This window comes from Neophocaena asiaeorientalis, unplaced genomic scaffold (assembly GCF_003031525.2).
Source record: "Neophocaena asiaeorientalis asiaeorientalis breed wild unplaced genomic scaffold, Neophocaena_asiaeorientalis_V1.1 scaffold134, whole genome shotgun sequence".
Lineage (NCBI taxonomy): Eukaryota > Metazoa > Chordata > Mammalia > Artiodactyla > Phocoenidae > Neophocaena > Neophocaena asiaeorientalis.
The window spans coordinates 26,066,227-26,092,875 of NW_020185339.1; the positions used below are offsets into that span (position 1 = coordinate 26,066,227).

The 26,649-nt window shown below is 47.1% G+C and overlaps 1 protein-coding gene across 2 annotated transcripts; it reads left to right on the forward strand.

Annotated features, from left to right (window-relative positions):
• The first annotated feature begins 7,003 nt into the window (after window positions 1-7,003).
• CSAD (cysteine sulfinic acid decarboxylase) lies at window positions 7,004-19,049 on the forward strand. 2 transcript variants are annotated; one of them, XM_024736608.1, is made up of 15 exons: window positions 7,004-7,069; window positions 9,780-9,916; window positions 10,200-10,326; window positions 10,406-10,496; window positions 10,838-10,944; window positions 11,297-11,412; window positions 11,875-11,954; window positions 12,268-12,322; window positions 15,832-15,948; window positions 16,031-16,095; window positions 16,381-16,462; window positions 16,883-17,082; window positions 17,238-17,289; window positions 17,450-17,539; window positions 18,326-19,049. In XM_024736608.1, the coding sequence occupies exons 2-15, from the start codon at window positions 9,791-9,793 to the stop codon at window positions 18,497-18,499; spliced, it is 1,482 nt and encodes a 493-aa protein (XP_024592376.1). In that variant the 5' UTR covers window positions 7,004-7,069; window positions 9,780-9,790; the 3' UTR covers window positions 18,500-19,049. The 2 variants fall into 2 exon arrangements, with proteins under 2 accessions (XP_024592376.1, XP_024592373.1); XM_024736605.1 differs by lacking the exon at window positions 7,004-7,069 and adding an exon at window positions 9,002-9,431.
• Window positions 19,050-26,649: the final 7,600 nt, after the last annotated feature.

Below are 26,649 nucleotides of genomic sequence, written 5' to 3' on the forward strand. Positions count from 1 at the left end.
CAGGCGGACTCTCAGCCACTGTGCCACCAGGGAAGCCCCTCTGCTGATGGGGTTTTTTTTTTTTTTTCTGCTGATGTTTTGAATGAGAAATAAAGATGTAACATTTGAAGACTAAATAAAAAGGAAAAAAAATCAGCCAGGGATGAGGAGGCAGGAGCTCAGTTAGAATCTAGGTTTCAGAAGATGGTACCATTCACTTAACCAGGAAACTCAAGAAAAAGGCTCATAATCAGTCCACTTTTGGACCTGTTGAGTGTGAAGTCCGGTGAGACTTCCAAATTAGGCAGGTGGCATCATGGATCTTGGCTGGGGAGAGATGTCTGGGATGGAGGAGTCACCATCATGTAGCCCTGGAAGCAGAGTAGATTGTCCAGGGAGAGGTGCAGAACACAGATGAAAGAGGCCATGGGATAGAACCCTGAGGGAGGGCCAGAGGAAGGTGAAAAGGCAAAGGGAACTAAGAAATGGTCAGAGGTAGTCATATGGAAGCCAGTGAAAGAAAATGTTTCAAGATGGGATGGCAAACTATGTCTGTTGGCTCCAGAGGGGTCAAGTAGGATAAAGATGATATGTGTCCATTGGATTTGGAGGCAGGGATGTTCTTGGTGGCATTGAAGGTGTAAGCTACATGGTGGTGGGCTCAGGAAAGTGTGAGAGGAGAGGACATGAAGATGGAGTGGAGACAACTTTTTTAAGAAGGTTGGCTGAGAAGAGGAGGTGGCTGGAGTAGGAATGTGTTGTGAGAGGTTTAGACAATTTAAAATACTGTGAGAGGGCTTCCCTGGTGGCGCAGTGGTTGAGAGTCCACCTGCCGATGCAGGGGACGTGGGTTCGTGCACCGGCCCAGGGGGATCCCACATGCCGCGGAGCGGCTGGGCCCGTGAGCCATGGCCGCTGAGCCTGCGTGTCAGGAGTCTGTGCTCCGCAATGGGAGAGGCCACAACAATGAGAGGCCCACGTACCGCAAAAAAAATAATAAAATAAAAAATAAAATGCTGTGAGAAAGAGGTAGTGGGAAGAAGAGTTGGAGAAATGGGGGGCGGGGGTAATCAAGAGGGTATCCCTGAAGGAGAAGGAGAGGAAACCCTTAGACCAATGGGTCCAACTCAGATGTCTACAGGGCCAGGCAGGTAAAGCAGATGAGTGAGGTGGACTAGTGTGGACTGAGGTGAAACAGAATGCAAAATTCTAAGGGCCTGTGGCCAGTCCTCTTCTGAGGATTGTCATCCGATCATCATCCATTGTCATGCACTTTACAGTGCCCCCTTGTGGGAGGAATATGCATCCTCACCCCACTGCCCCAGGGCTTGCTTTGGTCAACTGGATCTGACCAGATATGCCGTATGCTAGGTCTGAGCAGAAGTTTTAGGAGCTTGTGCATGGTTTTCTCTTCTGTGAGAACATTGTGTCCCAAGTAGGGACTATTCCTTCAGTCTGGGTCTTGAAATAAAGGCATATAAATCAGAGCTATAGCCAACCCTACCACCAATATAAACCTTGAAAGAGAAATAAATCTCTGTTGTAAGGCAGTGGTCCCCCATGCCCCCCAACCGTGCACGGCTTGCAGGATCTTAGTTCCCCAACCAGAGATCGAACCCTCGCCCCCTGCAGTGTAAGCACGGAGTCTTAACCACTGGACCGCCAGGGAAGTCCCAAGACGGTGGGGTTTTGAAGTCATTAGTTACCACGGCAAAACTGACTAATACAGGAGTTCAACCAAAATAAAGCTATACTAAGATACTTTTTACTCCTCGAATTAAAAAGATTCAGAAGTTTGACAGCATGCTCTGTTACTGAGGCTGAGAACACAGGCGCTTTCATACATTGGTGTCACCTCTATGGATGTTGGCAATCCTTATCAAAGTTACAGATACAGATGGCTGTAATCAGAAAGACAGACAATAACAAGTCTGTCAAGGATGTGGAGAAATGGGAACCCTCGTGGGAATGTAAAATAGTGTAGTCACTTTGGAAAGCAGTTCGGCAGTTCCTCAAAGAGTTAAATGTGGGACTTCCCTGGTGGTGCAGTGGTTAAGACTCCTGGCTCCCAATGCAGGGGGCCTGGGTTCGATCCCGGGTCAGGGAACTAGATCCCACATACATGCCGCAACTAAGAGTTCGCATGCCACAACTAAGGAGGCCTCCTGCTGCAACTAAGGAGTCTGTGAGCTGCAACTAAGGCCTGGCGCAACAACAACAAAAAGTCAAACGTAAAGTTACTTTATGAGCTAGCAATTCCACTACCAGGTATGTACCCAAGAGAATTGAAAACATGTCCACACAAAAAATTGTATATTAATGTTCATAGCAGCATTATTCCCAATAGCTTAATTGTGGAAGCAACCTAAATGTCCATCAATTGATGGATACTTGAAATGTGGTATATCCATACAATGGAATATTATCTGATCATAAAAGGGAACGAAGTTCTGATACATGCTACAACATGGATGAACCTTGAAAACGTTATGCTAAGTAAAAGAAGCCAGTCACAGAAGATAACATACTGTTTGTTTCCATTTATGTGAAAGTGTCCAGAATAGGCAGATCTTTAGAAGCAGGAAATAGATGAGTGGTTGTCAGTGGTGGGGTGAGGGGAGAATGGGGAGTTTCTTTTTGTGAGGATGAAAATGTTCTGGAATTAGTGATGATGGTGGCACAATTTGGCTACTACATGAACAACCACTGAATTGTACAATTTATTTATTTTTTATTAAAAAAATTTTTTGGTACCCCAGGTGGGACTGAATTGTACAATTTAAAAGGATATGCTTTAGAGTATGTAAATTATCTCAATAAAGCTGTTATATTAAAAAATAAGAATGAGGAAGTTCTATATGATCACTCATATACTGTTAACTGAAAAAAAGCAAGGTGCACAACAGGGATTATATGCTTTTATGTGAAAAAGGAGAAAATAATATATATCTACATTTGTTAGTATTTGCATTAAAAACTCTGAAAGATTATCTGAGACACTAATAAAAATAGTTACCTGGAACGGGTATATGGAATGGGGTGGAAATTAGACTTTTCACTATTAATATCTTCATATATTTTGGTTTTGAACTACCTGAATATGTTGCTTAATCAAAAATCTAAAAATTGGGCTTCCCTGGTGGCGCAGTGGTTGAGAGTCCGCCTGCCGATGCAGGGGACGCGGGTTCGTGCCCCGGGCCGGGAAGATCCCACATGCTGCTGAGCGGCTGGGCCCATGAGCCATGGCCACTGAGCCTGCGCGTCCGGAGCCTGTGCTCCGCAACGGGAGAGGCCACAACAGTGAGAGGCCCACAATGAAAAGAAAACCCAATGAATGTACAACTATAGTAATAATAAAGGGGGAGCTCCACCTACAGGATTGTTGCTCCTTAAAATTCAGGCCCAGTGTTGCTGGATCTTCTGATTTTTTTCACAAGAAGCTGGAAGTTTCGGCATTGACAGTTGTTTTTTAAAGTTTTAAAATGTACTGTGCAAGTCAAACAAAACCCTGTCTATGGGTAGCAGTTGGCCCTCCGTCTTCCAGTTTGTGACCTGTGCTTTAGACTGTGACCCTCATGAGGGCAGGGCTGTGGTCTTTTGCTCTCCATTGTGACCTCTAGTGGTCACCAAAGTGCTTGGCACATATATACCAGATAATGAATAAATACTGAAGTGAGGCAGACAGGGATCCAGAGTGCAGGTGACAAAAAGTTGAGTGAGTTTGGGTGGTTTTTATTTTCTATAAGAAATTTGAAATGAGAGGGAAACAGGGAGAAGGTTGATAGGTCAATAATTTGAGAGGTGTGGGAAATTTTTGAAATAATTGTTCCAGAGAGTTGGAGATAGAGCCGACAATAGAAGAATAGTAATGTTGCCAGGCAGTGTTGTGTGTCCAGTTGAGACAGTCATTGCTGCTTTTTGCCTCTGAAGATGGTTACTACCTTCATCACAGTCCTGGGAATTCCCTTCACCTCTCTCCTGTGTTGGGCGAAATATGACGTGGTCTGATTCTCTGTCCTTTGTCTGTGACCTGGTTTGGGTTTTGTCTCTGGAAGTCTTTGGATCCTCCATTGTTCTGAAACAATATTATCATCTGTCTTCCTGTTGGTCATTCAGTGGATCCATTTGCTCTATCCTGTTCTATAAAGCTTTTTTTTTTTTTTAATTTCTTTCCACCTTTTTCCCCTTCTCTTTCTGAAACTTCTATTAGTTGACTCTTGGGCCTTTTGGATCAATCTTCTGTAGTTCTTTTATGTTTTGTTGTCCATCTCTTTATATTTTTATCTTTCTGTGTGATTTTCTTGACTGTCATTTCAGTTGTCATATTTTTAAATCCCTAGAGCTTCTCATTGTTCTCTGAGTGTTCCTTTTTGAGAGCAACCCCCCCCCTTTTTTTTTGTTATGAGTGCAGTATCTTCCTGAATTTTTGAAGCTTTCTTCTGCTCCTTGCATTTCTCCTCTTCTACCAAATACCTTTTTTCAGCGTGTCTGTTTTTACCTCTGTGGTTCACATTAGGGGCTTTCCTCAAGTGTCGGGTAGTCCCTGGCTGTCTGTCTGCTCACATTTAAGAGTGAGGCACTAAGGCATATTGGAAGGCCCAAGTGCATAGAAAGGATGTATTTATTGACTTGTGGGCATCACTGACATGGTGATTGGGTGAGGACTGAAATAAGTGTCAGGTCTTTTCTCTAGGGCTACTGAGGTCAGTTTCTTCAGAGAGGAATCCTCCAGTCTCCTGACCCTGGAAGGTTTACCCCAGGCCACTGGTTCTGAACACTGATCGGGAGAAAGGACTTGACTGGATACCTCCCACTAATCCTCGTGTATTCAGTACAGTACCTCCTCCTCAACTTCTGCTGTGCTTGGCATCCCTAAGTCCCAGCTGCTCCATTTCAGTTTCTCTAGAAAACAGACTTCCTGCTTCTTTGGAATTAGGTGGAGGAGAGGGGAGTTGCCTCGCTGAATGGGCAGGGGGAGAAGAGTGAGGGCCTAAATGTTCCTTGTATAAATTTTCATCTAATTTCCACGTTTTTAGCTGTGCTTCCTCCTCCTGGCTTCCCAGGTAGCTACTGTTGTAAATTCCTGAGCCTTTCTGGGCTTCTGCCCTAAGAAGCAGCTTATATCTGTTGGCATAACCCTCTGCAGACAGAGTGGCTTTAACTTTTTGCATTTGCTGAACCAGTTACCACTTCTCATCTGCTTTCTATCTTCTACAGTTATTCACATCTCTCACCTCTTGTCTCTCATCTGCTTTCTTCTCCTTTTTTTTTTTTTTGCGGTACGCGGGCCTCTCACCGTCGTGGCCTCTCCCATTGCGGAGCACAGGCTCTGGACGCGCAGGCTCAGTGGCCGTGGCTCTCGGGCCCAGCCTCTCCGCGGCATGTGGGATCTTCCCGGACCAGGGCACGAACCTGTGTCCCCTGCATTGGCAGGCGGACTCTCAACCACTGCGGCACCAGGGAAGCCCTGCTTTATTCTTCTGAATTTAAAATTCCACTGATATAATTTAGTGGGGTTTCAGGAAGGAGTAGTGGTAAACATATGCATTTAATCTGGTGTGTTTTATTGGAATGAGCGCAGAGACCATGAATTTATAGCAAAACCAATTTGAATGGTTAGGTGGTTTTCACTAGCAGAATTCAGCAGTCCTGGTGGATTTGGTAAAGAGAAGGACTGGCCAGTTGGATTGGGGTTTTGCCAGGTGGATTTGGTGGAAGGACATTAGGGCCAGGGAGTTGAGGATTTTGGACAAAGAGTGGTTGAAACAACAGACCGTACAATCTAGGTTGTGTAAGTGAAGGAAAGAAAGATACAAGGGAGTTGATGGCTGGAGGAGTTTATGAACTAAAGATCCCATGAAGTAAGAAAAACTTGTCAATTTCTTTTTGAGTTTTATTTTATTTATTTTTTTATATAGCAGGTTCTTATTAGTTGTCTATTTTATACATATTAGTGTATATATGTCAATCCCAATCTCCCAGTTCATCCCACCACCCATCCCCGCCACTTTCCCCACTTGGTGTCCATACAAAACTTGTTAATTTTTTTTTTTTTTTTTTTAAACTTGTCAGTTTTTAAACAAACCCTACTTGGTCCTTCCAGCATCTTCTCAGCCAGGGGCGAAAGTGCTATCCCTAAGTTTATTCATGTTTCTTTGCTTTATCATTCTATCTTGGGGGTTAATGCCCTTCTTGCTTTGAAAAAGGAAAACTCTCTCAGGTCCCCAGGACAGGATTCTGTGTGGGGTGTGAGGGTAGTGATGCCTCACCTCCTTGTTTACCCTGGAGGAAACTGGTGGTGTTCAGAGCCCTTGCCTCCACCTTTCTTTTTTTTTTTTTCTTTGTGGTACGCGGGCCTCTCACTGTTGTGGCCTCTCCCGTTGCGGAGCACAGGCTCCGGATGCGCAGGCTCAGCGGCCATGGCTCACGGGCCCAGCCGCTCCGTGGCATGTGGGATCTTCCTGGACCGGGGCACGAACCCGTGTCCCCTGCATCAGCAGGCAGACTCTCAACCACTGCGCCACCAGGGAAGCCCTTTTTTTTTTAATTTATTTAATTTATTTATTTTTGGCTGCACTGGGTTTTCGTTGCTACGCGCGAGCTTTGTCTAGTTGCGGCGAGCGGGGCTACTCTTCGTTGTGGTGTGCGGGCTTCTCATTGCAGTGGCTTCTCTTGTTGCAGAGCACGGGCTCTAGGCACGCGGGCTTCAGTAGTTGTGGCACGCAGGCTCAGTAGTTGTGGCTCGCCGGCTTAGTGGCTAGCGGGCTTAGTTGCTCCATGGCATGTGGAGCCCCAGACCAGGGCTCCAACCCGTGTTCCCTGCATTGGCAGGCAGATTCATAACCACTGCGCCACCAGGGAAGTCCCCACCTTTCATTTCTGAGTGGTGACTTTGGTGGGATGGATACAGAAGGGGCCGGGTGGACAGAGCCATGTCTTCCCTGCAGACCTCTTTTCAGAGCTTTGGGAAAAGCCTTCCTCCAGCCTGGGGTCTCTCTTTCTTCACCAGTCGTTCCCTCCTTGCAGCCTGTTTTCCGCTCCCCTGGCCTGCTTGCCGTATCCAACAGCCTGAGCTGATGGACACCCACAGGTACGTTGGAGGTTCTCTCTTTAAATCCCTTATTTTACAGAAACTGAGGCCCTGAGGTGTACTCACTCCTGGCCCAGAAGCCTTTGTGCCATAGCAAGCTCAGTGGCTGAGGGAGCCCCGCATGAGGCTGCAGAGCCTGGTGATTAGGGGCGGGTCCTTCAGAGCCCCACACACCCTTGTCCAGACCCAGCTCAGCCACATACTGGCTGCATGACCTGGACACGTTACATACGTCGTGTCTCTGAAATCTGTTTCCTCATCCTTAACTGTGGGTCATAAACTTAACCTCAGTGAAGATGAGAATAATGCATGTTAAGTACAGAATGAGGCATGTGGTAAGTACTTCCACGGTGCCTATTTTTCTTAGCCTCTCTCCTTCTAGCCTTTCCACCTAAAACGCCCCACTGCTGCCACCTGTCAGGGGAGCCAGAGTGAGCACTGATGAAGGATTGAGTCTTATTCCCAAGGCTGAGTCAGTTCCCCTAGTTTCCCAAAACCCAATCTGCTGAGGAGAAGTTTAAGGATAGGACCACTGGGGTCCCTTGGACCTGTGTTTTCAACTAGCTTGGGGTCCAGTGGCTGCTGACAGTGGATTATACCAGAGGAAGATTCCTTCTGTTCCATGTTTCCTGGATCCTCTTACCCCCTCATTTGGCGGGTTCCCCAGGCCTTGGTGTTTTCCCCTCTCTCCCTGGCCATCTCTGTGAGCGTTCTCTCCCCTGGGGAATGGAGCCCATCACAAGGCTTCAGCTGTGCCCCACCCCTCGAGTCTGCTTCTCATTCCTGCATCTCAGCAGAGCTCTGGACCTGACTTCCTCCCATATGCGTATTTGTAGCCCTGGACACCTCCACTTAGATGAGTATTTCCAAGAAATAACAGTCTTACTTTCCATCCAGCCTCCACTTTCTGCATCCCTATTTCTTTTACGGGCACCCAGGCTTGAAACCCCAGGGTCGTCCTTGACCCTTCCTTCCCCTCCAATGTAGATTCTGTAAGTGTTGAATTGAGTATAATCCAGCAAGTGGTTAAGCCTGCATATTCCTCTACCTGTCCTTCCCTAGTGACATCACCCTTATTCACGTGTGGCTCACCTCTTTCCCGGTTTACAGCAATGGCCTGTTCATTCTTCTGCATCCATCTGCTATACACTGGTCTTCTGAGAGCATTGTTTTCATCACATTAATCCTTGCCACAGAATCTTTCAGTGGCTTTCCATTTTCTGCAGGATAAAATCTAGATTCTTGGCCTGGCTGGCACTCAAGGCTCTCCATAATCTCTCGTGCAGCTCTGCCCACCCTGCCTCTGCTCCCGTGTCGTCCTTGCAGACCTTCTCTCCAGCCGGCCAGGCACCTTCACTGACCTGAGAATCAGCCATACTCATTCCTGATGTAAGCTCATGGCATTCCCCCTTGTCCCTGAATGCCTCTCTTCCTCCCTTTCTCCAGTCCTGTTGCTCCTGCCTGCTTTCAAGTTGCAGCCCCAGTCCCACTGTAGATCCTCCTCAGGCTTCAGCCTTCATCCATCTCTTCTCCTGAATAGCGCTTGGGATCAGCATCTCGCCAGCGCCCTGGGCTGTAACTGTTGCACGTGCATCGGTATCCCCCCTCCCCACCCACCAACCCCAGCACCCTGGTGTGAACACAGTTGGTGCTCACTTCAAACAGCCACTCCCGGGCTTCCCTGGTGGCACAGTGGCTGAGAGTCCGCCTGCCGATGCAGGGGACGCGGGTTCGTGCCCCGGTCCGGGAGGATCCCACATGCCGCGGAGAGGCTGGGCCCGTGAGCCCTGGCCGCTGAGCCTGCGCGTCTGGAGCCTGTGCTCCGCAACGGGAGAGGCCACAGCAGTGAGAGGCCCGCGAACCACAAAAAAACAACAACAAAAACAAAAGCAAACAGCCACTTCCTGTTTCTTGAGCACTCTCAGCCTGCAAGGCACAGGGTTATACTTAACGGTCTGCCTCCTCAGTGTGGCCTCCTTTTCTTCCTGCTCTTCAGAGAAGAGGGCTTTAGAAATCAGGACAGTTCTGAGAAGACTCTGGGGGTTGGGATGCAAAGAGATCGGCCTCTCAGGCCTGCCTAAACCATTTCTCTGTTCCTCTCCAGTCTAAGTGAAGGTGGCATATGTTTTTGCCTTACATCTCATCTCCCCGCTTCTTCATGTCAGCTAATGGTTATTCAGGAAACTTATCTCAACCTGCTGGCCCTATCCCAAATCTTCAGGGCATGGGTCATGAGAATGATGTCATAGCCATGTGACTGCTGCCTATACCTTGATCCCTCTGCTGCCCTAGTCCTAACACTCTAAAAAGCCAGTTGTGTCCCCTGCTTCCAGCTCACCTGGACGAAGACCTGAGCAGAAAGGTAAGCTTCTCACCTGTGCCTTTGGTGAGCAGTGGCCACTGGATTCTACCTGCTCAACACTTCTTTCCCACCTGTGCCTTTGGTGAGCAGTGGCCACTGGATTCTACCTGCTCAACACTTCTTTCCCACCTGTGCCTTTGGTGAGCAGTGGCCACTGGATTCTACCTGCTCAACACTTCTTTCCCACCTGTTTCTGCTGGCTCTCTCCCTGGGCGCTCTCGCTTGCCTTATCTGTACAGTGAAGGCTGGGGCTAGGCCTTAGGCCCATTACGGAGTTGAAGTTCTTGCTGGTTAGGTCCAGGTGGGGTCCCCAGGCTGAGTAGGGAATAACTCCTTCTCTGCTCACAGATTTTCTCCTGATGGCTGACTCTCAACCACTCCTCTCCCTTGATGGGGACGCCGTGGCTGCAGAAGCCTTGCTCCGGGATGTGTTTGGGATTGTGGTGGATGAGGTCATTCGGAAAGGGACCAGTGCCTCCGAGAAGGTGGGTCTTTTCTCCCCCCTCCTCCTGCCCATCAAACTTGGCTGAGAACTTTCCTCCTCTGTGTGGGCTTCTCCCCAGAATTCATCACTCTCACTGTGTACCTCAGGGATTACATACTGGGCCAGACTGTGTTTATTTACCCTTGTTCATGTGTTGCTTGGAAAATATTCCTAATTTGCTGTAAGTGCAGCTTGGTGGTGTCTTCTGTCTGCTGAGATGTGGTTTGGGCAGCCAGTCAGTGGGGTGCCTCAGCGCCCCCAGAATCTCCCGCTTCTCCTCCTAGGTCTGCGAGTGGAGGGAGCCAGAGGAGCTGAAGCAGCTTCTGGATTTGGAGCTGCGGAATGAGGGGGAGTCGCAGGAGCAGATCCTGGAGCGCTGCCGGGCTGTGATCCGCTACAGTGTGAAGACCTGTGGGTCCCGGGTCCTGCGGGGAGGCGCGTCTAGAATTTGTACCCCGCTCCACTCTGAGCCCTCGTCTCCCTTCTCCAGGTCACCCTCGTTTCTTCAACCAGCTCTTCTCAGGGTTGGATCCTCACGCCCTGGCCGGGCGCATTGTCACTGAGAGCCTCAACACCAGCCAGTGAGCCATCCCAGGGCCCCCTTGCACCACCCCGAGAGGATTTGGGTTTGTGGGAGACACACTCGGTGGGTAGGAGAGGAGAATGGTGCTTGCCCCCCTGTCTTTTCTGGGAATTTCTGCTGGCAGAGTCTTTCCCCTCGTACCCTTTGGGCTTCCTTTCCCAAGCTTTCTCATGCCTCCCGGCTCCAGTTTTTTCTCATCTTTTCTTCCCTGGTTCTTTTTCACCAACTCAGTCCTCTCTTTGGACCCTCTCTCACTCACTCTGTCCACCTCCTCTCTCCAACTCCTCGCAGAGTCTCTCCCTGTCTCTTTCCCATTCTCATCATTCCCTCTCCTGGCAGGTACACATATGAGATCGCCCCCGTGTTTGTCCTCATGGAAGAAGAGGTGTTGAAGAAACTCCGGGCCCTGGTGGGCTGGAGCTCTGGGGATGGCGTCTTCTGCCCTGGTATGTAAACAGGAGGGGGGCCTTTCTTTGGCCTTTTCAAGGGTTCCTCCTTCCCCACTGTTCTCTTGCTGTAAGCTGGCAGGGAGGGGTGATTCTTCTTTGTTTCTTCTCCAGCTGGGCTCCGGCCAAACCAGAGAGAAGCTGCCCAGTCCCCCGTATCCTCATGTTTGCCAAGAAATACATGAATCCCGCTGTCTGGGTTACCAGCGTGCCATTTGTCGAGCCCTCAGAACTCGTGGCCAATCGCTTGTGCTTCTTTGGTCAGTTCTTCTGGGTGGAGAGGTCAAGAGAGCCAAGCTCCAGTTTTGACCCACTGCCCCTCCCTCTTGCCACCACCCCTTCCCTGTGACAGGTGGCTCCATCTCCAACATGTACGCTGTGAACCTGGCCCGCTATCGGCGCTACCCGGATTGCAAACAGAGGGGCCTCTGGGCACTGCCGCCCCTGGCCCTTTTCACATCAGAGGAGGTGGGAAGAGGCACAGGCCTACCCTGGGCTCCCCGATTCTAATCTCCAGCCAGCTGAGTCCGAGACCTGTCAGATCCTCTGCCTGCTCAGACCCATCTCTTCCGAGACCAGCCTGCCCCCAGGCGGATGTGCTTCCTTCCAGCCAAGGGGGCTGTGTAAACACTCCCTGTTCACCTTGCCGTCTGTGTGGGGGTAGCAGAGGGGCATCCAGTGTAGTGTACACAGTCCACACCCTTTCTGCTAAGAGTATGGGCCATGGGCCAGCAGCATCAGTATCACCTGGGAGCTTGTTAGAAATGCAGAATCTCGGGCCCCAGCCCAGACCTACTGAAGATGAATCTGTTAGATACACTGGTGATTTGTAGGCCCATGAGTATTTCAGAAGCCCTGGCCCACAGGGGCTCATCTGTTTGACCAGTCTCTCTCCTCCCCACCCTCCCTGCCCTCCGCCTTCCTCCACAGTGTCATTACTCTGTCAAGAAAGGAGCTGCTTTTCTGGGACTTGGCACCGACAGTGTCCGAATGGTCAAGGCAGATGAGAGGTGAAGGTCCTTCTGTCTGCATGTCTCAGACCCAGCCTGGCGCCGTGTGCCTTCTCATTGCCAGGGGCTCTGGCCTCTGGCGCACGCCCCGGCGGACTTCTCTCCCTGCTCTGTTCCCACCGAATTGCCTCTGCTGTCTACCAGCGCCTGCTAGAGTCTCCGCCCTGTCCCCTGAGATCTGTTTACCCCTCTTAGGGAAAAATCAACGCTGTGGCCTCGGCATTGCTAACTGCACATTACCCTGCTCTCGACAGTTCTGCTGCCCAGCCTAGAGAACCTATTACTCCCCTACCCACTAAGTTTTCTTTTCCAGAGGGAAAATGATCCCTGAGGATCTGGAGAGGCAGATCGGTCTGGCTGAGGCTGAGGTGAGTGAGTGAGGGGTGCTGAGGCAGTGGAACGGGACCCTTCTGTTCCTTCCTTGGAGGGTTCTTTGGCCTGTGCCTACTCAAGGCTCCCCTCATCCCTCCCCTTGATCTCTGTGCCCGTTTCCCTGGTGGGCTGAAGTGATGCCTGGGGAGCAAGGACACTGTAGTCCTGCTGAGACCCATGGGCAGTATCGGATCGCAGGGCAGGGGTAGGACTGAGTCACTGAGTGGAGTCCCAAGGGGCACCACAGGGAGGATGTTGGGGACCTGAGGTGTAGCACAGAAGGTTTCTGTGAGCCGGCAGGGTCTGTGCAGGAAGTTCAGGAAGATGTGCGGGCCAGTGGTGAGCAATGCGGACTTGGAGCAACGGGAGATGTGGAGGTCCCTGCACGCCCCTCCGCACTAGGGGACGTGGGAGCTGCTGCAGCCGTCTTGGAGGGCGTTTCAGCACTATCTATACCATTTTTATTTACTTATTTATTTATTTACAAATATTTATTTATTTATTTGGCTGCTGCGGGTCTTAGTTGTGGCATGCAGGATCTTTTAGTTGCGGCATGTGAACTCTTTTTTTTTTTTAAATAAATTTATTTATTTATTTTTGGCTGCATTGGGTCTTCGTTGCTGCGTGCGGGCTTTTCTCTAGTTGCTTCGAGAAGGGGCTACTTTTCTTTGAGGTGTGCGGGCTTCTCGTTGTGGTGGCTTCTCTTGTTGTGGAGCACAGGCTCTAGGCGCGCGGTCTTCACTAGTTGTGGCATGGGGTTCCCCCTCGCGGGCTCTAGAGCACAGGCTCAGTAGTTGTGGCGCATGGGCTTAGTTGCTCCACAGCATGTGGAATCTTCCCGGACCAGGGCTCGAACCCATGTCCCCCGCATTGGCGGGCAGATTCTTAACCACTGCGTCACCAGGGAAGTCCCATGTGAACCCTTAGTTGTGGCATGTGGGATCTAGTTTCCTGACCAGAGATCGAACCCGAGCCCTCTGCATTGGGAGCACGGAGTCTTAGCCACTGGACCACCAGAGAAGTCCTATACCATTTTAAATGTATCTATCCACTGACTCTGTGTCCTGCTGCTAGGATTAGTTTATAAATCATCATCACAAGTGCTTAGAATTGTGTGCACTGGAGCGAAGTGTAAAATTAAAAAAAAAATTTAAATATCCATCAATAGATAAATTATGACGTATCTGTGTCAGTTTCTTCCTTTGTAAAATGAGCATAATATAGAACTTATAGGGTTGTTGTAAGGCTTAAATAAATTATGTGTAAAGCACTTAGAACAGTGAAGCAGTATATAAATATTAGCTGCCATTGTTGTTGTTGGAGTAGTATGCAGCCATTTAAAAGAATAAGATGGGAATATATATGTTAACATGAAATACCTCAACTATGTATTTAAGTATAAATTTTAAAAAAATGTATACATCTCCACATGCAAATGGTCGCAGCATCGGTTTTTGAGAAGACTGTTCTTTCCCCAATGAATTGTCTTGGCATCCTTGTTAAAATCCATTGAGTGTAAGTGTGAGGACTTATTTCTGGACTCTCGGTCTATTCCATTGATCTGCATGTCTATCCTATAGACCACATTGTCTTAATATAGCTTTGTAGGAAATTTTGAAATCAGATGTGTGAGTCCTCCAACTTTGTTCTTTTTCAGGACGGTTTTGGCTTTCTGGGTCCCTTAAATTTCCATTTGAATTTTAGCATCAGCTTGTCGACGTCTGCAAAGAAGCCAACTGGGATTTTGATAGGGATGTGTTCAATCTGTAGATCCATGAACATGGAATGCCTCCATTTATTTAGGTCTTCTTTGATTTCTTTCAACAGTGCTTTGTAGTTTTCGGAGTATATGTTTTGCACTTCTTTTGTTGAATTTATTCCTAAGAATTTTATTGTTTTTGATGTTCTTATAAATGAAATTGTTTTCTTAATTCCATTTTTGGATTGTTCACTGCTAATGTGTAGAAATACAACTGATTTTTGAATATTGATCTTGTACCCTGCGAACTTGCTGAACTCATTTATTAATTCTAATAGTTTTTTTTAGTAGATCCCTTAGGATTTACTCGGTGTAATATAATGTTTTTATTTTGCTCTTTTCCTTTCCAATCTGGATGGCTCTTATTTTTTTTTACCTAATTGCCCTGCTAGAACCTCAGCACAATGTTGAATAGAAATGAGGAGCGTGAACATCCATGTCTTGTTCCTGATCTTAGGGGGAAGGCTTTCAGTCTTTCGCCATCGAGTATGATGTTAGCTGTGGGTGTTTTTGTAGTTGCCCTTTATCAGGTTAAGGAAGTTCCCTTCAAATCCTAGTTTTTTGAATGTTTATATCATGAAGGAGTGTTGGATTTTGTCAAATGTTTTTCTGTGTCTACTGAGATGGTCAATAAACCACATTGAGATGTGGTTTTTTTTCGTTTATTCTATTGATAGGATGTATTACATTAATTGATTTTGGGATGTTAAACCAAGCTTGCACTCTTGGGACAAATCCCCCTTTGTCATGGTGTATCATTATTTTTATATGTTGCTGATTTTATTTTGCTAGTGTTTTGTAGATTTTTATGTCTATATTTAGAAGAGATATATTCTGTAGTTTTCTTGTGATATTTTGTCTGGTTTTGGTATCAGGGTATAATCACTTCATAGGATGAATTCAGAAGTGTTCCTTCCTCTTTTTTTTTTTTTTTTGGAAGCTGATGAAGAGCTGGTATCAATTCTTTTTTTTTTTAATTCATTAATTTTAAATTTGTTTATTTTTGGCTGCGTTGGGTCTTCGTTGCTGCACGCGGGCTTTCTCTAGTTGCGGCGAGCGGGGTCTGCTCTTCGCTGCAGTGTGGGCTTCTCATTGCGGTGGCTTCTCTTCTTGCGGAGCACGGGTTCTAGGCGCGCGGGTTTAAGTAGTTGTGGCTCGCAGGCTCTAGAGCGCAAGCTCAGTAGTTGTGGCACACGGGCTTAGTTGCTCCGCGGCATGTGGGATCTTCCCAGACCAGGGCTCGAACCCATGTCCCCTGCATTGGCAGGCGGACTCTTAACCACTGCGCCACCAGGGAAGCCCTAGCTGGTATCAGTTCTTTTTTTAATGTTTTGTACAACTCATTAGTGAAGCCATCTGGGCCTGCGCTTTTCTTTGTTGTAGTTTTTTGAATACTAATTCAAGTTCCTCATAAACTTTTGTACTATTAGGATATTTAAAATAGCATTTTGATCTTCCAGTAAGACATTCAACTTTGTTGAAAGAGTATGCACTTTGGAAATAGACCATCAGACAGACCTAGGTTTGAATTCCATCTCTGGGTTTCAGCTTGGGGGCAGGTTTCTTAACTCCTCTGAATCTCGGTGTCCTCACTTGCAAATTAAAGGGGACAGTAACACGTTGTAAGGTTGCAAGGGCCCAGGTCAGGCATGTGAAGAGTTTATAGAGCTGGATCTCAGCACCAGGCTCTGGGTAGCTCTTGAGATGACTTCACAGCCTCTTTCTCCCTCTGCATTTTTGCCACAGGGTGCTGTGCCATTCCTGGTCAGTGCCACCTCTGGCACTACCGTGCTGGGGGCCTTTGACCCTCTGGAGGCAGTTGCAGACGTGTGCCAGCGTCATGGACTGTGGCTGCACGTGGATGTGAGTGGTACTCAGGCCTGAGGATGGGGTGGGCTGAACTGAGGCCAAGGCCAAAGCCCACATTGTTCCTTTTGCTCCACAGGCCGCCTGGGGAGGGAGTGTCCTGCTGTCACAGACACATAGACATCTCCTGAATGGGATCCAGAGGTGCATACAGCCCCCTACGCCCTGAATCTCACCCTTCAAATCCTTGATCCAGAGAGTAGTCTTGGACCAGGGAGCTCAGGTGGGGGTAGGGGAAGGAGGCTGGTAGGAGGGAGATTGGAGAGATGGTTGATTGGGGCTGGGAGGTCAGACGTTAGACCTGGAAATTCTTCTGCTGGGCCGGGGTGAGACCGAAGCCCCTCTTACTGGAGATCTGGAAAGGTTGGGGCTCTGGTTGGGCAGCTTGAGGGGGAGCCAGCTGACCCTGCTTTGCTGTGCCCACCCCAGGGCTGACTCCGTGGCCTGGAATCCCCACAAGCTCCTCTCCGCAGGCCTACAGTGCTCAGCTCTTCTTCTCCGGGACACCTCGGTGGGTCTGCCCCTCCCCCGCCCTGGCACCACCTCCCACCCTGGACCTCTGTCTTCTTTTCTATCCCACCTGAGAGGAGCTCCTGGCCTTACCACGTTCTCCTTGCCATGCCATCTGAAGCTGAATATCTGTGACCACCCTGATCCCCTGTAGTGGGCTCCCTCACTCCCCTGTCTTCATGCAAAGGAAAAAGTTCCCAGCTTAAGTCGTAATCGGAGGGATCCTGGGTCATTTGGGAAGAACTCTGAGTGTTGGAAGAAAACCCAGAGAGAGGGTTTCAGTCAGCTGGCAACCGTCGCATCGGTGCCGCCTGGTTCCAGGGCAAGAAGCATGTGGACTGAGCTAAGAAATGGCCCAGTGCAGCTCTGGAGGAAACCTCGGTGGGGAGGGTGGGTCTGACTGTCTCCTCACCCTCCACAGAACCTGCTCAAGCGCTGCCACGGGTCCCAGGCCAGCTACCTGTTCCAGCAGGACAAGTTCTACGATGTGGCTCTGGACACTGGAGACAAGGTGGTGCAGTGTGGCCGCCGCGTGGACTGTCTGAAGCTGTGGCTCATGTGGAAGGCACAGGGCGGGCAGGGGCTGGAGCGGCGTGTGGACCAGGCCTTTGCCCTTGCCCGGTAGGAGTGGGGGCAGTCCCGTTTCCCCTCTCCGGGCTCCAGCCCTGCACCCCTTTCCTGTTCTTAGTGTCTCTTGACTCACTCTCTGGGTTGCTTTTGTTTCTGTATCTCTGCCTTTCCTCCTCCACCCATGATGTCTCACTCTGTGTTCACAGGTACCTGGTGGAGGAATTGAAGAAGCGGGAAACTTTTGAGTTGGTCATGGAGGTACGACCGACCTTGTGCTCTTTTTCATCCCCCGTCCCCCCACCGTTCCCCTCTCACTGCCCCTCTTCCCCAGCAGAGCCCTGGTTGGGGAAGAGGGGCAGTGAGAGGGGAACGGTCTGCCTTCCTCAGCTCACACCTTCCTCTTCCTCATTCCTCCCAGCCTGAATTTGTCAACGTGTGTTTCTGGTTCGTGCCCCCCAGTCTGCGGGAGAAGAAGGGGAGTCCGGATTACGGTGAAAGGCTGGCTAAGGTAGGCAGTCTCCTCCCTGCTCTGGTTAACCCATTAGGGAACCGATGCAGCTGGTGTGTTTCCGCCCCCTGCTGGCTGTAAGTGGCATGGCAGTTCCCTTGGCTAGTCTCTTGCTCCTGAGGTGGGGACCGTGAACCGGAAGACGACACCCACTTGTCCTCATTTCTGTGAGGCTGGGGATGGGGGATAAGGTATGCTTCTGGAAAGTAAGAAGAAGACGGAGAGGGGCATTACAAGAAAAGTCACCAGTGTGAAGTACATAGATCATTGGTGCGGGGCATTCTGCTGGGAGCTCAGGCCCAGGACAGAGATGTGAGGCAGAAAGATCTTGGAGTTTTGCTCACTAATGCTGGGGACAGAGCAACCCTGTCAGGCCAGGAGGTATGTCCTGGTCGCTAAGGATAGATCGGTACTAGGTGCTGCAGACGATATGAAACATCAAGAATGTTACAGGAATTCAGAGAGGGGAGAAGAAGGTGTCGAGGATGATGAAGGCTTGAAGTTAGACTGAAAAAGCAGTGTTGAGATTCAGTGAAAAGTCAGGATTTAGCAGAAAATGGCCCATGTGGTAACGTGGACAATGGTGAGACGTGAAAGAATGCAGGAGGTAGAGAAGGTCCAGTGGGCTGGATGTGGTGGCAAGGGTAAACTGGGGCCACGTCAGGATCCGAGCCGTGAGTTGCTGTCTCTGGAAGGTGTCTGGGTGGAGGGAGGTGCAAGCTGGGGAGCCCAGCCCCTCACCTGACCCCAGGCTGCAGCTGGAAGGTTGCTCCACTCCTCCCACAGGTGGCCCCAATCCTCAAGGAGCGCATGGTGAGGAAGGGCTCCATGATGATTGGCTACCAGCCCCATGGTACCCGGGGCAACTTCTTCCGCATGGTCGTGGCCAACCCTGCGCTGACGCGGGCGGATATGGACTTCCTGCTGAATGAACTGGAACGGCTGGGCCAGGACCTCTGAGCCGCTCCTTCTCGCTGCTGGCATGGACCCCTCCCCCAACCCTTACCATCTCCCTGTATCCCCTCCCCGTGTTCTCAAGAACAACCTCTCCAGGAAACAAAGCTGTCTTAATTTTTATGTGCTTTGACCCACTAACTCTCCTTTAAGTATTTGATATTAAGATCTGTTTAAATAAATGATAGTATATCCATATGATGGAATATTACTCTGCCATTAAAATTATGTTTACAAAGAGGATTTTTATAGATAAGAGAAAAATAATTTTAATATAATGTTATGTTGAAAAAGCTGGATATAAGACTTTATGTATGGTAATATCTGAGCTGCATTCAAAAATACATAGGAAAAGACTGATGAGATGAAATATGCCAAAATGTTAATAGTTTTCTCTGGGATGGGATTACAGGTAATTTGAAAATTAACTTCTTTATACCTTTTGTGCGCCCCTTTTATGATATAAGGAGTATCTATTGCTTTTTATTTTATAAATTTATTTATTTTTGGCTGCGTTGGGTCTTTGTTGCTGTGCGCGGGCTTTCTCTAGTTGCAGGGAGCGGGGGCTCCTCTTTGTTACGGTGCGTGGGCTTCTCATTGCGGTGGCTTCTCTTGTTGCGGAGCACGGGCTCTAGGCGCGCGGGCTTCAGTAGTTGTGGCACACGGGCTCAGTAGTTGTGGCTTGTGGGCTCTAGATCGCAGGCTCAGTAATTGTGGCGCACGGGCTTAGTTGCTCCACGGCATGTGGGATCTTCCCGGACCACGGCTCGAACCCGTGTCCCCTGCATTGGTAGGCGGACTCTTAACCACTGTGCCACCAGGGAAGCCCCCCTCTATTACTTTTAAATAGGAAAATAATAAAGTTAAATTTTCAGCTGTATTATTTTGGTATATTGTGAAGTTTGTTATCTTTCAACAAAATAGTGGAGAATGCAAATTTGTAAAAAAGTAAAGGTAGAAGAGGGGCTAAAAATAGGAAAAAATTTTCCCAAAAATCTTGAGTGGGAGAGAAAAGATCAAAAGTGGAGTTTCTGTAAAATTAATTGTACTTTGGGACTTCCCTGGTGGTGCAGTGGATAAGACTCCGTGCTCCCAAAGCAGGGGGCCCGGGTTTGGTCCCAGGCCTGGGAACTAGATCCCACATATGTGCTGCAACTAAGTGTTCACATGCCACAACTAAGGAGCCCACATTGCCACAACTACAGAGCTGGTGAGCCGCAACTACGGAGCCCGCCTGCCGCAACTGAGACCTGATGCAGCCAAATAAATTAATTAATTAATTTTAAAAAAGTTAATTATACTTTAATGACACTGAAAACAAAATGGGCACTTGTTGTATCTTGAGACGAGAACCTTGTCCACTTATCACTCTTGAAAAATCTTCACACACACCAAAAAAGTAAGAATGTTCCTTCTGTAATTTAAACAACAGAAACCAAGTTGAAAAAAAAAAAGCCCAGCAATGGAACCAACCACTGTTATGTCTTCTGTTATTGCTACTGTCTTACATAAAAACATCCATTTAACACTTAAAATCCTGGTCTGATGTTGCTTTTCAGTCACTTTTTGGGAAAGAGGCATTTAGCTACACAAGTTATTTAGGACAAGTGGCAAGTCTACCAGAACTTTCTGTTATTTCCAATTCCTAAAAATACCATTTATGAAAACAATAACGTGGTCATGTAAGAGTCATCCAAAGTTATTTGAAGAAGCAAATACAGACCATACAAACCATAGCAAAAGAACATCCAAATCTCAAACCCAATTCTCTTGACCATTTGGGGGAAAAAAGATTTTCTATTCATAAATTACTAATAATTTCCCTGTAAACTTGTTATTCTTGCAATAAATGGTATCTAATTTCTTCCAAATAATAAATTTGTTTTAAGAGTACTAATAATTTGAGCTCCAAGCCCTAAAGAGTTCTATTTATCTGAAAAATGTCTTAAACATAGTAAAAGCAAACTAAAAAAGTCCTTATTTTTCAGCTCAAAGCAAAGCCAGAAAGCAAAACAAAAATGAAATCTTCAAATTCCTTGAATCATCTCCATCTCTGAAGTATGTTTAAGAGAAGGCTAGAGGACTTCCCTGGTGGCACAGTGGTTAAGAATCCGCCTGCCAATGCAGGAAACACGGGTTTGATCCCTGGTCGGGGAAGATCCCACATGCCATGGAGCAGCTAAGCCCATGCGTCACAACTACTGAGCCCACGCGCCACAACTACTGAATCCCACACACCTAGATCCCGTGCTCCACAACAAGAGAACCCATCACAATGAGAAGCCCGTGCACCGCAACGAAGAGTAGCCCCCACTCGCCGCAATTAGACAAAGCCTGCACGCAGCGATGAAGACCCAACGCAGCCAAAACTAAATAAATTTTTTAAAAAAGAGAGAAGGCTAGAAAGACAGGACATAAAATCAGTGAATCACCTATTCTTCTCCAGCTTTATGAAACGGATTCTTCTTTTCCTCCATTCCCAAAATTCAATCTCAAAATCTCTGGATATAGTATGGTAGTCTCTCTCTTCCTTTTTCTCTCCCATCAACATATACTGAGCTCCTGCTGTGCGTAATTCCTTGTCTTGCCTTCCAAGAGCCCACCTAAGACCAAAGCAATCATCCCTCAACTGAGGCCTGTCCCTGCTCCAGGCCCTTTGCACCTGCTGCCCCTGTGGCCTGAGTGTTCACCCATCTACATGATTCGCTCCCTCATTGCCTTTAGATTTTTGTTCAGATGTCACTGACTTATTGAAGCCTTCCTTGAACTGTTGATCTAAAATTACATTTTCACCCTCTGTTGTTACATCTGCCTTGTTTTTCTCCATGGCATGTATAAGCATCTGGCATACACTATAATTTATTTATTTACTTACTTACTTCCCCTGCACCTGCTTGCCCTGGTCTCACTCAGCTAGAATGTAAGCTCTGGGAGCAGAGATTTTGTATCATTGCTTCCCAAAGTGGAGTCTTGTACTTACAAGGTGGGTAATGTTAAGTGAATGGTTAATGAGCTCCAGGTACTAGCCTCTCACTGTTGTGGCCTCTCCCGTTGCGGAGCACAGGCTCCGGATGCGCAGGCTCAGCGGCCATGGCTCACGGGCCCAGCCGCTCCGCGGCATGTGGGGTCTTCCCGGACCGGGGCACGAACCCATGTCCCCCGTATACGGCAGGCGGACTCTCAACCACTGCGCCACTAGGGAAGCCCAGTCACACAACTTTTAAGTGGTGAGTCAAAGCCAAATTCAGACCATCTTCCTCTGGCTCTTAACCATGGGTCTAGTCTGCTTCTGTTGACAGGTGTACATAATTCATAGTGTGTGGGTATCAGGGCCATTTTATTAACCGTATGCTGTGGATCTGTTGCTTGCGGGAAGAATGAAGGCATTCACAGGTTCAGTCACCCATCTTGCCCTTGGCCTGGAGAAATCGTATTACCATCAAACAGGAAGCAAGGTCGTTGGGAACACCTGGGTGAATTACAATGTTTGAGTGGGTTTTTTCTTTTGTTTAAAGGAGTCAAAGTATTCAAGAGGCTAGCCTCCCCATGACAGGGGAAGGAAAATGGTGACTTCACAGGATGGTAGGCCGAGGGCTGGGAAGCTAAAAGCTGGGTGGGGCACCTTGGATACGGCAAGGTTGGGGTAAGAGTCCTTTTAGGAGAGTGGATGAAAGGGTGCAAACAACAGTAAAGTCAGAGTTTGGACACCTGGGACTGTTCTTATGCGCCCTAGGTCCTAAGTTGGCTATTTCTCCTCTTTATATACCTTTAAAAAATCTTTTTATTTTGAAATAATTTGAAACTTACAGAAAAGTTGCAAGAACTTCTATATACTCTTCACCTGAATTTATCAATTTTCACATTTTGACAAATTTTCTTTATCGTTATGTATGTACTATAACTTATTTTTTTCAGAACTATTTGAGAGTCGGTTATAAAGAATATGCCTCTTTATTTCTTAATACTCTAGTGCATATTTCCCAAGGACAAGAATTTTATTTTAACCATGATATGATGATCAAATTCAGGAAATTTAACAGTGACACCATACTTTCATCTAAAGTCCATATTCCAGGGACTTCCCTGGTGGTCCAGTGGTAATGAATCCGCCTTCCAATGCAGGGAACGCGGGTTCGATCCCTGGTCGGGGAACTAAGATCCCACATGCCGCGGGGCAGCCCGTGTGCCACAGCTACTGAGCTCCCACGCCTCAACGAGAGGGCCTGCATGCCGCAAACTACAGAGCCCACACTCTCTGGAGCCTGCACGCCACAACTAGAGAGAGAAAATCCACATGCCACAACTAGAGAGAAGCCCGTGCCACAACAAAGAGCCCTCATGCCGCAACTAAGGCCCGACGCAGCCTAAATAAATTGATAGGTAGATAGATAGAGTCTATATTCCAAAGTTGTTGATTGTCCCAACAATGCTCTTTATGGCATTTTCCCCTTCCAGTACAAGATCCCAGTCCAGGATCATGTATTGCATTTAGTTGTCATGACTTCTTGTCTTCTTTACTCTAAAATAGTTCCTCAGCCTTTCTTTATCATTAACATTGACATTTTAAAAGAATACAAGCCAGTTATATTATAGAATGGTCATCAGTTTGTTTTTTCTTGAGGCTTCCTCATGACTGGATTCAGGTTAGCATTCTAAGCTGCAGTATGACTTGTCACGTGTATCCTTTTCAGAGAAGCACATCACAACGGCCACAATGGCCATCTGTTCCTTACTGGTGATGTAACTTTGATCAAAGTCAAAAGTGGTCAAGGTGGTGTCTGGTTTCTCCAAGGCATGGTAATTATTGTGCCCTTTGCAGCTAATAATCTGTCAGGAGACATTTTGAGATTTTGCAGATACCCTGTTCCTTTTCATATCTTCCCCATCTAGACTTCGTATCCATTCACGATGCTTGCCAAACCAACTTTTATCATAACGATTGCCAAATGGTGGTTTTCTAACTCCAACATTCCCTCCACTTTTATAATTTGGCATTTGACTATAAAGAAGAGCCCTCCTTTCCCCTTATTCATTTAGTCATATATATATTTCAATATGGACCCTTCTTTTCTGGCTGCGGTGGGTCTTCATTGGAGTGCGCGGGCTTCTCTAGTTGCGGCGCACGGGCTTAGTTGCGGTATGTGGGATCTTAGTTCCCCAACCAGGGATCCAACCCAGGCCCCCTGCACTGGGAGCGCGGAGTCTTAACCACTGGACCACCAGGGAAGTCCCAGACCCTTGTTTTATTAAGTAACTTATAATCCATTTCTAACCTTACTTATTTTTAATGCTCAGATTGTCCCAGTTTTGACCATAGAGAGCTGCTTTAATCTGGCTCCCATGTCCTTTAAACATGACTTTTTTAAAAAACACTGCCTTTTTTCCTGGCACAGCAAAAATCTTGTCCCTTCTTTGCCCACTCTTGCAATCAGCAAGGAGCCCTGATTCCTTTTAACGGAGAATGGCATTTAGAAACCACAATCTAGGCACCAGGTATATTCATAGGTACTGGATATATATTCATGTACTTTATTTATTTATTTATTTTTGGCTGGGTCGGGTCTTTGGTGCTGCGCGCGGGCTTTTCTCTAGTTGCAGCGAGGGGGGCTACTCTTCGTTGCAGTGCACAGGCTTCTCATTGCGGTGGCTTCTCTCGTTGTGGAGCACAGGCTCTAAGAGTGCGGGCTTCAGTAGTTGTGGCACGTCGGCTCAGTAGTTGTGGCTCGCGGGCTCTAGAGTGCAGGCTCAGTAGTTGTGGTGCACGGGTGTAGTTGCTCCGCGGCATGTGGGATCTTCCCGGACCAGGGCTCGAACCTGTGTCCCTTGCATTGGCAGGTGGATTCTTAACCACTGTGCCACCAGGGAAGTCCCTATTCATGTAATTAAAAACTTTAAACTAACATCCTTTTGGATCTCCTAACCCATCATAACTGTGCTAAGGGAAACAAAAAGCCAGAGTTCTAAAGGGGGAAATGCGGTTCCCCTGAGAGCTAGCACAGGGGCAGCAGAGAGAACGGGTTGATAAACTAGGATGGTAGGTGGGGGGTGAGGTACAGAGTTGGGATGCTTGCAGATTGCGTATTGTATGAAGATGGCAATGCTCTTGCAGACCCTGGTTTAGCATTAGCATTCCAAGTTTCATAGAATTTTTGGTCTTGCAATTAAAAGGCCAGAACAGATACTCATCTGTACAACCTTGGCCTTTAGGTAGATTTTTTAAAGCCGTATTTTACAAATAAGGCAGCTGAGGCTGGGCAAAGCTCAGGTTCTTGACAAGGTCACAAAAGTGTCTGTCTCTTAAGCAGAAGATGTATTTTATTCTAAAGAGGAATATCTTTTGTTTGTACAAGCCAGCATCTCTTTAATTTTATACCCCAAATGTAATAATTCTGTTCTTTCTTTTCTAGACTGATACCTTTTTGGTTCTTGAGATCCAGTTTCCGCATGTTAGAGGAATCCAGTAGTCTGATGGCCTAGTTTTGAAAAATTCCTGAAGTTCATTTTTAGCAAATTCTCTGGTGCCAGTGTAATGAGCTTGCAGATTTCCTTAGTTTGTAGCATGGTATTTTTAGTTTTTACTTATAATCACATACATTTTAAAGTTGGCTCAGAGGTTTAAATGTTTTTACTGTCAACTGGAGGTGTTGTGGTGCTATTCCCTTCTGCCACATACTGTCACACATCAATGAGACAGTACCGTGTCCTGAATGGAACTTTGATTACAATGGAAGCTTTGATTACTACAAAGCTATAGTAATCAAGACAATGTGGTTTACAGGATACACATGCAGGTCAACGGCATAGACTGAGAATCCAGAAGTAAACGCTCACATTTCCATTTAATTGCTTTTCAACAAGGCTGCCAAGACAATTCATTAGAGGAAAGAATAGTCTTTTCAACAAACGATGCTGGGACAACTGGATAGCCTCATGCAAAGTCGAAACCCTTTGTCACATTATACACAAAAATTAACTCATAATAGATCATGGAACTAAATGTAAGAGCTAAAACTATAAAACTCTTGGAACAAAATAGAGGAGTAAATCTTTGTGAGGTTGGGTCAGGCAAAGCCTTCTTATGAATGACACCAAAGCACAAGCAACCAAAGGAAAAAATAGATAAATTGAATCTCATCAAAATTTAAAACTTTTGTGCTTCAAAGTTTGTGCATCAAGGAGGTGAAAAGAAAACCTAAAGAATGGAAGAAGATATTTGCAAATCATATATCTGATAAGGGACTTTTAAAAAAAATATCTTTATTGGAGTATAATTGCTTTACAATGGTGTGTTTCTGCTTTACAACAAAATGAATCAGTTATATACATACATATGTTCCCATATCTCTTCCCTCTTGCGTCACCCTCCCTATCCCACCCCTCCAGGCGGTCACAAAGCACCGAGCTGATCTCCCTGTGCTATGTGGCCGCTTCCCACTAGCTATCTACCTCACGTTTGGTAGTGTATATATGTCCATGCCTCTCTCTCGCTTTGTCACAGCTCTGATAAGGGACTTATATCTAGAGTAGATGAAGAACTCTTACAACTCAGTAATAAAAGACAAATAACCCAGTTAAAAAACGGGCAAGGGATCTGAATAGACATTTCTCCAGAGAAGATATATAAATGGCCAATAAGCAACTGACAAAATGCTCAACATCATTATTACCAGGGAAATGCAAATAAAAACCACAACAAGATACCACTTCATACCCAATAAGATGGCTATAATTAAAAAGAGAAATAGCAAGTGTTGCTGAGGGTATGGAGAAATTGGAACCTCATACACTACTGGTGGGGTTGTAACGTGGTGCAGTCACTTTAGAAACAGCTGCCCAAAGCTGGAGGGATTGGGGGAACGGGTACAAGATTTTTTGAGACAGTAGTGAAAATGTACTAAAATTAATGAATTCTGGAGATGGTAGCACAAATCTGTGAATGTACTAAAACTATTAACTTGTACCCTTTTAATGTGGATACATTGAATGGTATGTGAACTATATTTGAATAAAGCTGATAAAATAGCTCATATATATGTATATATGTATCTATACACATCTTTCCCTCTAAATCAGGAGCAAGGCAAAGATGTCCACACTCATTCTATTTAAAGTTGTACTAGAGGTTCTACCCAGGCAATAAGGCAAGAAAAATAAAT

Bases quoted from the DNA above. Each gene is read 5' to 3' on its own strand.
- CSAD (XM_024736608.1), top strand. From the start codon at position 9,791: ATGGCTGACTCTCAACCACTCCTCTCCCTTGATGGGGACGCCGTGGCT. The intron at 9,917-10,199 runs GTGGGTCTTTTC...TTCTCCTCCTAG, and splicing joins GGACCAGTGCCTCCGAGAAG to GTCTGCGAGTGGAGGGAGCC. The intron at 10,327-10,405 runs GTGGGTCCCGGG...TCCCTTCTCCAG, and splicing joins CCGCTACAGTGTGAAGACCT to GTCACCCTCGTTTCTTCAAC.